We start from the raw sequence: 11,131 nt of genomic DNA on the forward strand, positions 1-11,131 counted from the left end.
CTCCAGGACTGCAAAGTAAACACAAGTGGACAGGCAATTTGAGTCTAGCAAGCTGTTTAGATGGATAGTGGAGAACTGCATTCCTCACTTTCGCTGAGAAGGAGAGATCCCACAAGAAGGGAGTGCTAAGGAAGGGCAAGACCCCACACCCTTCCAAACATCCCATCTGGTCCAAGGTCTTTTGACCTTCCCAGTTAGCTTCTTTTGCTTTCTGCTGGTGGTAGACAGGCAAGAAGATGAGAGGTCAGGCTTCTGGCTTGGGAAGTTCTCCCAACTTCTTTGAAAAACTGTTCCCTCTTGGCCCTGGCAGTCTCGGCTAGGAAGGTCCTGTGATCAAGCTAAGGCAAGGTAGGCTGTCAGTGGCCAAGAGGGGTAGGACTGGGGGTCACTGGCTGGAGGGTGGGATCCTGTATTCTTCGGAAGATGGCTGGGAAATTCTTGCCTCCGTTGCGTAAGACTTTCTTTCCCTCCTCAGTTGAGGTGCCCAGATGTCCCACAATGGGGTCTTCACTCTGGGAAAAAGAAGGATTCTATAAGTCCTTGCCCACCTTTCAGACAGCCCCTGGCCCTGAGACTCTCACCCAATCCTCCCGGCACTGAGCTGGGTTCAAAGAATACAGAACCACTCCGGAAAAGGCCTGCATTGTCACAACTCCCCTCAGGGCCCCTACCTACCAGTTCCTCCAGGGGCACTCGCTCAAAAAGGGGGTGCCTTTCAAAGTGGGCGCACATCCAGTCATGTAGCTCCAGCACATCAGTTATGGTATATACGAGCCCCTGCAGAGGCAAAAATCACCCGAGATGGGGGGCTGCATGCAGCTGAGCAGGGTGATGATGGGAGTGGTGGCGTGAGTCCTAAATGCTTAATTTATTAATTAAGTGGAATTCTTAGTGGAAGGTCTCTGAATAGGCCGCTCACCCCTCCCTCCCTCCCACTCCCAACTCACCCCGACTCTAAGCACGTAGGCATATTCTGCCAGCAGTGTGGGACTGATGATTCGCCACTTGTGCTTCGTCCGCTTGAAATGTGGGTCAGGGAAGAGGAAGAACATCTTTGTCAGCTGTGAGACAGACAGGCATTGACAGGGTTGAGAGCCTGGCTTCAGTGCCATACCTGCCTACCAGCCTTACCCACCGGAGCCCCTCCCCACCTGGCCCTTGCGGAAGAAGTTAGGAAGGTGTTTCATGGCATTGCTACGGAGACAGGCGATGTTCTGGAAGCCACCTCCAGGAGCTGCTCGAAGGGCCCGAATCCGGTCTTGTACATAGTCTGAGACTTTCACCCGGATCTCCAGACCCAGGATCAGTGTGTCCGGGAACAACGGTGACAGTTCCACTGGACACAGAAATAGGAATGGAATCGTCAACCTCATACTTACAGGAAGTACAAAGGGGTCAAGAAAAGAAAGGAACTGCCAATCTGCAACTGCCAAAATCACGAATGGCAAATGTGGTTGGAGAGATATGTATATGGCTGGTTCTATGCTGGAGAAGAGGGTTAAGGTTAGGGTTAGGCTTAGATCCAAAGACTATTACCGAGACTGGAAGTGGGAGGGCCTGGGAATACATGTATATTTGCAAGTGCTTCCAAGTTTTCAGTGTTTTCACACACTGACTCAGTTAATCCTCCTAACACTCTGTGTAAATTGAGAAGATGAGGATACTGAGGTCAGAAATGCCCAAGGTCACAGAGCTAAGAAGAGGCAGAACTTGAACTTGAACCGAGCTCTTCTGCCCCCAAGTACCATGTTTCTCCTCTCTCTGTCATACTGTTACCTCTATGGGAAGATCTAAAAATAGAGAAGTGGCCTGGCATGCAGGGCTGGGACAATACAGACAATCAGACAATACAGAAGGAACTTGAAAACACGAGAGTAGAACAGAAATAATGAGTTTTGGTGAAGCAGTGGGGCAGAGAGGGAGAGTGGTGGAATCCCTCAGAAAGACAGTTCAGGATCACTGGCTACAGTGACTTATCTCTGACGCTTGTGCTGACCAGCTCACTGACCCGGCACCTTGCAGGTGAAACGGCTCAAGGAGGGACCGAGGCCAGGGTTGGGGCCAGACAGAACAACCCAAGTTCTAAGAGGCATTTGAGTCAACACCCTCCCTTCTCCAGGACAAAGGCCACAGACCCAGAGTACGGGGAAAGCAGAGGTTCTCCACACTGATGTCACAGCACTGGTGTCTGGTCCGAAGGGGAAAGGCCAACTATGGCCCCCACCAAACCTGCTGAGGTAGCACAACCTAGACATTGCCTCTCCATGTCCTAGAGAAAAGGCCAGAGTGTTACCTAACAGGCCACCATAGCCACAGCCTATGTCTGCAAACTCCACTTGGGCTTGAGCTCTCTTTTCTTTCTTATCCTTTGGGTCATCGTGGCTCTTATTTTGAGTCAGTGGAGTGAAGAACTCTGGGTATAGCTCGGACCAGTCCATCTCTTCAGGCTTCACAGGGCTATTGGAGAGAAGACACGAGGGACATGAGAAGGTTGGTCAAGCCATTGCGGAAGTGGTACTACATGTGTGTGGGCAGATGGATAAGGGTGGGAGGTAAATGGGAAGAGCTATTCTCAAAAATTCTGTAACGTTGGGCTCTGTGGTCTCTAGCAGACACAATGGAAACCACCCTTAAACCCCAGTGTGAATCATAGGCCCATCATGAGGCTCATGATTGCTGACCTGCCCATCTCCACTTCTAGGAGTTGATGTGACTCCGGTCAGGCAGCTCTCCTTCTTGGGTCACAAGTTCCCTTCCCCCAGAGATTGGCTGCCTAAGGCACTGGGACCTTACTCTGTTTATGTGCTCTATGGGAAGAGGATGGATTAAGGTGTGGGTGGGATGTGTTTTTATGTTTGGCTTTTTATTAAATCCGATAAACGAAACCGAAAGATGGAAACAACATTCCGCCTGCAACACTCCAATCTAAGTTACTCTTTCCGGACTTACCCCACAACTGAAACTTGGGGCAGAACGCCACGCCCCCACTCAGCCCTCCAACTCCGCCCTCTCCTAAATCTCCCCGATCCACCTCTAACGCTGACGTCACCCAGCCGAGCCTCAGCCGAGCCTCCCGGTGCCTCTGTGACCCTACCGACCGTCCCGGAACAGCCCTTCCGAATTGCTGCGGGATGCTGCAAACATTCCGCCCTCCTTTGCCTCCCACTGCTCCCGCCCCTCTGCCCTGCTCACTCACTAACGCAGCGTGTGGTCAGCCATGGGGTTGGAGTGAGCACGTTGCCGATAGTAGCGCTTCTGGGGCTGCGGGGCCTCCGCTCCCGCCGCGTCCCCACTCTCAGCTCCCGCCATGATCCCCAGTCCGGGGTTTCTCCACTGAACACACGTGGAGACCGAGGCTCGAGGCGCAGGATAATGACGCAATCAGGCAAGTTGCGAATCAACCCCGCCTCTTAAAGACCCAACAGTATACTCCGCGGACCTGCGCGGCGAGGGTGGGCGGCGGCCGGAGCGGTGGGCGTTCGCTGCGCGGGTCTCCAGCTGGACTGGCAAAGTCAGTCCTGGCACCCTACCCCTTTCGTTAGCCCGCTTCTGCGTGGTCTGGGTTTCTTTCCTAGTTGCAGGTACCTGTGCATCCCGCAGGTGAGAGGAGTCCCAGGACTCCCTCTTCCTACAGTAAAATTCTCACTCCTCTCCCCTCTCCCCGGGTCTCAGACCTGTCTGCCCGGTCTGCCCCACGAAGTCCGACGTGAGCCCCCGTCGGGTGTGCGCTGGGGACCGGAGCGGGAGGGGCAGCTTCTCATCCCATCTCCAGGAAGTCAAACTGGACGGAGGAGGGCAAACTCGGGGAGGCGGGGCTCGGTGCCACGGAGAAGCCCAGGCGATCCGCGGCCCCACACCCCCAGCCGGTCCCAGATCCGGGATACCAGCGCTGGCCGGGGGGGTCCGCGTGCGCTCTCATCCGGATGGCCGACCCCTGCTCAGATCGTGAATCAGACTCCGAATACGTGTTCCCGCGGGAAGTCGGACTTTTCGCGGACTCGTACTCGGAGAAAAGCCGGTTCTATTTCTGTGGGCACGTGCTGAGCATCACACAGAACTTCGGGTCCCGCCTCGGGGTGGCGGCGCGCGTGTGGGACGCGGTGAGGAGTGGGCGGCTCTGGACGAGGGCCCCCGGGAGGTCAGGACTCTGGACTCTCCCTCTGCCATATGGAACCATCCACGCGACAGCCTTTTTCTTTCTCTCTCCCTCTTTCCCCCCGTAGGCTCTGAGCCTGTGCAACTATTTTGAAAGTCAAAATGTGGATTTCCGAGGCAAGAAAGTGATCGAACTAGGCGCAGGGACGGGCATCGTGGGAATCCTGGCCGCGCTGCAGGGTGCGTGAGCTTTGTTATACGAGTGGAGTGGGGGTGGGGACTGGGTCGTGGAGAAATTTGTCACTCCCTGGATTCTTGGGAGGGGAGTGATTTGCGACCCGACCAGTCTCTTTTTAACAAACGGGGTGTGTGTGTGCGTGCGCGCATCCTCTTTCTGTGTGCCAGAGAAAGCACCCAGGATGGTTGATTTGGGGGCAGGCCTTAGAAGGAGTAGGACTTTTTTCTACTTTTTTGCTCTTTGTGATTTCATGAATAATACCGTCACTTAAAACCGCCTTTGCTTTGACATGGTGTTTTGTCAAAATGCATCTTTGGGGGCTTTCTGTAGGGGGAGCAATCTGCTTGTATTAAACCCAAGGAGAGCAGATATTAGGTTTTTTAGGGTTTTAACTGCTTGGGAGAAATAAGCGTGAATTCTTGAGGGTTAGGGTGTTTCAAGGATCCAAAACTACAAAGGAAACAGCTCCTAAGTTTATAATCTAATGGGCAGGCAAAACCTCACACCCAAAACACTCATTTAAAACACTTATGATGTCATCTCCCTAGTAATGCAAATGTCTTTGTTCTTGGGAACACAACTAGGTCACATTCAGGGAAGTCTTCCCAGAGACAGGCATTCATTCTTGTGTTCATTCAGTCAATATCTGTTTGGAGCCTTCTATCGTGCCAGGTACTGGGATATAACAGTGAGTGAGACACCTTTCCTGTTCTTGAGGAGCTTATGGTCTAGTGGGGAAGGTGGGGGCAGATGTTATGGTACTGGAATTATGGTGATGTATGCACAGAGCCAGTGGACATGCTCTGGCTATGTGTCCCTTGATCCCTGGGAATTCAAAGAGAAGCACTGTGAAGTGAGAAGGTGAACAGTTCGAACACAGCAGGCTCACAAAACCAAGGGATGTTAAAAGCAATTTTCCATGAAGGAAGAACAGAGGAGAGATATACAGTTATGCTAAAATGGAAAAAAAGTGTGTAATATGGATGGGAACACCTGCTTCCACTTGCTCCAAGACTGGGTTCTCCTCCTTTGCCCCTTTCCAGCTGCCAAATAAGAAATCTAGGTGTCATCTTGTCCTTTGCTCTCTCCTGCTCACATCTCGGCAATCAGTCAAACCTGTGGGTCATAAGTCCTTAATAGTTCCCCAGTTGTCTGCTCCTCTTCCTACCATCTCCAGTTCAGGCCACTGTTGTTTCTTCCTTGGGTTTTCACAGGTGTCTTCAAGCTTGCCCATGGGAAGGTAAGCATGCCAAAAGTAGATCTTGTGTTCTTCCTGCACCCAGGCTGTTTTTCCTTCAGGTGTCCCCATCTCAGTGAACCAAAGCATCATCTACCCAATGGGAAACCTAGATATCACCTTTGACATGTCCCTTTTTTTCACCCCCACAGCCATTACTCAAGTCCTACTGATTTTATTTTCTAAAAATCTCTCAAATCTCACGTTTTCCCATCGACACTGATGTCTCTCCAGTCCATGCCACCATGGGCACTTGCCTGCCCTGCTGCATTTAGGCCACCTCGTCTTCCTGCTTTGACTCCTTGCCCCCTCCCAGACCTCTGCCCACTCTACCCAGCAGAGTGATCTTTTCAAGATGCACCTGTAATCACCTCTCACTCCCATCTTTCAATGAGTTCTTGTTCTTTCAAAATCAAACCAATAACTTTGGCATGGCTTCCACGGTCCTGCCTCCCTCTCTGGCCTCTTTCTGTGCTTCTCCCTCCCTTGTGCTCCTCATGCTGTCAGTTACCCTTCTCTCAGTGCCTTAAGTCTGTCCTGATGTTCTCATCCATGGAGCCTTCATACAGACTGTACTCTTGAACCACCTGGTTTATTCAGATGCATCCTTCAGTGCTCAGCTCAAACATCACTTCCAAGGGAAAGTCTCTTTGGTATCCCCTTCTCCAGGCTAGCTTAGGCCTCCTAGTATATACACAACCGTGCTGACTGGTTTCGTTTTGAATTTGTCATTACTAAACTTAAGTCCTTAAGCACTGCCCAGCTAGTCTGTTACTGGCAGTGCACGTGTTCTTCCATTGTGCACGTATTCTTCTGTTCTCCCAAACATCTGTTTTACCTTCTTTCCCTTCAAATCTCTACTTGCCTCCATCCCATCTTCACCCTCAGCTGATGGCTTTGTTGCCCATCTCTTCTGATTGCTTCTATTTTGTTATAGAAAATTTTCCACGTTCATGTCACAATGTCTACTCACTTAACTGTGTCCGTTTTAAGTGCTGCCTTCTCTCCTGTTACCATCCATAAACACACTGTGCTCCTAGCTAAGTCAGGCTCTCCACTTGTCAACAGGACCCCAAACTTTCTATCTACTCAAAGACATTGTTCAGCAAACCTCCTCCCCATCCCCTGTCCCCCCTGCATTACCAGTTTTTCCTTTTCTCTGGAACATTCTATACACACGTGCACACGCACGCACACATGCACACACTCACACACACACGTATTACATATATAAATATGCCATATTTTCTCTTAGAAAAAAACTGTTGGTCCTACATATTCTTTTGTTACCACCCCATTTTTCTGTTCTGCTTTATAACAAAACTCCTCAAAAGAGTTAATCTTCTTCATCTGTAGTTCCTGTTTCTGCCCATTCCACGTTTCTGCCCTTATTTGCAGCAGTCAAACCAACTCCATGTTTGTAAGTACAGGAGTTGGTTATGAGCCCACTTGACTTGACTTTGCAGCATTTGACTCTCCCTCCTCTTTGAAATGCTTCCTTTCATTTCCAGGGTACCACACTTCTGCTTTCTGCCCACCTCACTTGCACTGGAGTTGTCCTTTGACCCCTTCCCTTTTGTTTTTTTTTTCTTTTTTCTTTTTTAATTTTTAGAGATTTTATTTATTATTTGACAAAGAGAGACACAGTGAGAGAGGGAACACAAGCAGGGGGAGCGGGAGAGGAAGAAGTAGACTTCCTGTTAAGCAGGGACCCCAATTCAGGGCTTCATCCCAGGACCCTGAGATCACAACCCGAGCCAAAGGCAGACGCTTAACCCCGGGTGCCACGCCCGCTTCCCTTTTCTGTCTATACTCCCCACTCCCAAGCAATCCCATCACCTCATGGGTTTAAATCCCGTTTCTATGCTCATGACCCTGTAACTCCCATTTCCATCTCCAGATTTGTTTGTGGAACATACCTACCCAACATCTTCATGTGGTTGTCTGGTGGGCACCTCACACATAGACAGGAACTAATGATCTTCCTCTCCAGTCCCGCTCCTCCTATAGCCTTCTACCTTTTAGTAAATAGCAGTTCAGTCTTCTAGTCAGTCAGCTCAAACGACCCCTCTCTCTAGTATTTCATGTCCAGCCTCTCAGCACATCCTGCTGACTCTACCTTCAGAATCATTCAGGATCTGACCATTTCTCAGATGTGGCTACCGCCCTGGTTCAAATGAGCATCACCTCTCAGCTGGGTTAGCTGCCTCCTAACTGGTCTCTTCACTTCTGAACTTGTCCCCCTGCCATCCTTTCTCATCACAGCAGTCAGAGTGATCCTTTATTCACTTGTTTATTTGAAAGATATTTATTTATTAACTTATTCAATTTTTATTTAAGAGAGCATGGGGAGGGGCAGAGGGAGAGAGAGCATCTCAACAGACTCTGCTCTAGCCACTGGCCTTCCTGCTCTTCCCCAGACTTACTGACACACTCCTGCCCCAAGGTCTCGGCACGTATTAGTCCCTTATTTGGTACATTTAGCCTGAGAGGTCCATGTGGTTTGTTCCATCATTTCCTCCAGGTCTTTGCCCAAACATATCTGTTGAGCGAGCCATTTCCCAACCACTCAATTTAAAATTACATGCCCCACCCCATCCCTGAAGCAATTCTTACCCCCCTTCTCTGCTTAATGCTTTGCCATAGCATCTGGTGTACAGTGTATTTTCTTTGATTTGTTTTGTTTGTTGTCCATTTTTTGCCGCTAGACCAGAATCCCTCTGAGGGGAGGGATTCTTGTCTGATTGGTTCACTGGTGTATTCTCAGCACCTGGCATAGAGGCACAAAATAAATATGAATGAAGGAAGGAATTTTTCCTTTGTCTGTAACAGTTGTCACGGTCAGGATCTGTTTCGCAGTATCTTGTGTGTCTCTACCTCTCTCACAACACTCAAGGAAGGCTGAGGTTTTATCTTGCTCACCACTGTGCTGCCAGAACTTAGTAGGGGCTCAGTACATGTATTTCTTGCATGAATGAAGCTTTCTGAGGTGCTAATCTGATTATCCTCACCCTCTGCTTCTACCTATAAAACCTAGCCCCCTCAGAATCAAACCCGAGTCTCTTAGCATGTCATCGTTATTCTCCGGTCTTGATACTTCTCTCTTTCCTTCCACATGCCCTAAGGTTCAGCCTTCCTTGAACTTGTGATGCTCTCATCCCCAGGCCTTTGTACTCTCTGTTCTCTGTCTGGGAAGCTCCACCTAACTAACTCCTGCTTGTCCTTTGGGGCTTGCTGAGGCCATGTCTTCTGGGAAGCTTTCCAGACCCGTGAAGTTTGGTGTGGGTCAGTAGGGGCTGGATGCATACATAGCCCTTCTCCAGCTCGGTCCTGCCCAGGCTTCTGGTGACGCCAGTGGTTGTATGTTGGACAGAGAAGTTGAAGATCAGCTCAAAGACAATGTTGATGTTGTAGAATGTAAAGCAATGAGGACAGCAGCAGGTGAGATGGAGGTTAGGGTAACTAAAAGCCCAAGTGTGCACTCTGGGCTGGCAAGACACTGTTCTCTAGGCCCTGCGGTCTCTGGGCCTTCTGGGTAGGAGCCGAGACCCCTCGGTTGGTCTGTCTGACTTGCATTTCTCCTCCTTCCTCTCTCTCAGGGGGCAATGTTACCATCACTGACCTGCCCCTGGCCCTAGAGCAGATCCAGGCCAACGTCCAGGCCAATGTGCCGGCTGGAGGTCAGGCCCAGGTCCGCGCATTGTCCTGGGGGATTGACCAGCATGTTTTCCCTGGAGACTATGACCTGGTGCTGGGGGCTGATATCGTGTACCTGGAGCCCACCTTCCCACTGCTGCTGGGCACCCTCCAACACCTATGCGGGCCCCATGGCACCATCTATCTGGCCTCCAAGATGAGAGAGGAACACGGCACAGAGAGCTTCTTTCAGCACCTCCTGCCCCAGCACTTCCAACTGGAGCTGGCCCAGCGGGATGAGGATGAGAATGTCAACATCTATAGAGCCAGGCAAAGGGAACCAAGACCTGCTTGACAACACCCTTCTGCTCCTCTGAACCCCTTGTCCTAAGAAAAGAACTGCCATATCTCCAAAGCCATAAGCATGAGGAAGAGAAGTATGGGTTTCCTTTGCCTCTCTCTTTCCTCCTTCCCTCTTTGTTCCCCTAGATACTCTTGGGCTGGTGCTGGGAGGTGCCTGCTTGGTAGGAATCTTAGAGCCCTCATAGCGCTGGGTTAGAGCACAAAGGAAGTTCCCAGTTCCTGTTCCCAGAGGATGAAATGAAGAATTTTAGGGATAGGGGAGACAAATGGGAGGTGAGAACAGTGGTTGCAGATAGACTGTCCCTGAACCCTTCCAGTCCTGCTGTGTTGTTTTTTTTGTTTTTTTTAAATACAGAATGGATTTTTTTCTCTGCCAGATTTGAATGGAATTATTTTTTTTAAAGGGAAAGAAGATCATCTCTGCATCCAAAGAATTCAGGCTTTTGCTGGGGGACTAGGAAGGAATGAACCTCAGACCACCCACTTCTTGCTTCTGGAGACAGAGTCTGGTGGGACCATGGCCCTAACTAGGTCAAATCCTGCCTGCCCTAAAGCTGGGGAAATAGGCAGCAAGCTGTCCTTTGGACTATGGCTTCTTCATCCTTTTTGGAGCTGGCACCGGGATCACTAAGTACTAGGTTCTTCTCATCTTTGGGTTTTCTTCAGGTTTCCAAGCCCTGTTGGTCCTTCCTTGCTAATGTGTTTTGTCTTCCTCTCTTTTTTCTTCCCACTGAGCTACCTCTACTTGGGGCTCCCTTTTACTCCTTGGGCCACACATATCACCTCCTCTGGATTCCTGGCCTCCATTCCCTCCCATTCAAGCCACTTATCAAACTGTGTTGATCTTCCCACATCAGCTCTGATTAGCTTCGGATGCCTACAGCAAGAGTACACCCCTTGGCTTGGTACTCAGTCCAACCTGAGTGATCCCAAATTACTCTTTTCATTTTCAACTGGTTTCCTATGTGTATTGCAACCTCTGGACAAATTCCAGATGTCTACTCTTTGTTCCCTATTTCCACACCTAAATTCCTTGTTTTCTTCATTCTTTTTGGTGATTCTCTGCCTGGAAGGGCTATGTCTACTTGTCAAAATCTTGATTACTCTTCACCTCTTTCCTGAAAAAAACTTTTACAGAGCCTCCTGTTTGGGTGTGATTTCTTTCTCCCTGGAGACCCTTTCACTGTTTGTTCATCTTATGGGACTTACATGATCTTACGTGGTTACTTGCCTGTTCCCTATTTTCTCACCATTAGATTATTTTGGAGGATAGGGCTGTGGTTTACTCTTCTCTAATTCCCTGAAGTCTAGCACAGCTCCCAGCGTACAGTAGATGTCCAATAAAGACTTTGCTCATTCAACAAATATTTACAGGGTTTGTTGAAAGGACTCCACTCTTACCTCCCCAGGTGCCCTTGGCCAAATTTCTGAACCTATCCACCTACCTCACAAGTTTGTCGTGAGTCCTAAATGGATGACTCTGAAAGATGAACGGAAATAAAGAAACATAAAATGTTGCCACATGTCTTGAATTGTTATTTTGCGACAACTTTGTCCCATGG

General features: G+C 49.7%; 2 protein-coding genes across 6 annotated transcripts; one reads left to right on the forward strand and one right to left on the reverse strand.

Annotated features, from left to right (window-relative positions):
- Positions 1-42: 42 nt before the first annotated feature.
- On the reverse strand, positions 43-3,764 carry METTL1 (methyltransferase like 1). Of its 4 annotated transcripts, none has more exons than XM_032348811.1 (6): positions 3,675-3,764; positions 2,294-2,457; positions 1,152-1,336; positions 948-1,061; positions 676-777; positions 43-512 (listed from the first exon to the last, which is right to left on the reverse strand). In XM_032348811.1, exons 2-6 carry the CDS (start codon positions 2,436-2,438, stop codon positions 357-359), a joined length of 702 nt encoding a protein of 233 aa, XP_032204702.1. In that variant the 5' UTR covers positions 2,439-2,457; positions 3,675-3,764; the 3' UTR covers positions 43-356. The 4 variants fall into 4 exon arrangements, with proteins under 4 accessions (XP_032204702.1, XP_032204699.1, XP_032204701.1 ...); XM_032348808.1 differs by lacking the exon at positions 3,675-3,764 and adding an exon at positions 3,197-3,505; XM_032348810.1 differs by lacking the exon at positions 3,675-3,764 and adding an exon at positions 2,682-3,109.
- Positions 3,765-3,813: 49 nt separating this feature from the next.
- EEF1AKMT3 (EEF1A lysine methyltransferase 3) lies at positions 3,814-11,074 on the forward strand. Of its 2 annotated transcripts, XR_004287022.1 has the most exons (4): positions 3,814-4,100; positions 4,224-4,335; positions 9,170-9,643; positions 9,974-11,074. XR_004287022.1 is itself a non-coding variant. In XM_032348819.1 (3 exons), the coding sequence occupies exons 1-3, from the start codon at positions 3,924-3,926 to the stop codon at positions 9,559-9,561; spliced, it is 681 nt and encodes a 226-aa protein (XP_032204710.1). In that variant the 5' UTR covers positions 3,814-3,923; the 3' UTR covers positions 9,562-11,074. The 2 variants fall into 2 exon arrangements, 1 of the variants encoding a protein (XP_032204710.1); XM_032348819.1 differs by having other exon boundaries at positions 9,170-11,074.
- Positions 11,075-11,131: the final 57 nt, after the last annotated feature.

Source organism: Mustela erminea, chromosome 6 (assembly GCF_009829155.1).
Source record: "Mustela erminea isolate mMusErm1 chromosome 6, mMusErm1.Pri, whole genome shotgun sequence".
NCBI lineage: Eukaryota > Metazoa > Chordata > Mammalia > Carnivora > Mustelidae > Mustela > Mustela erminea.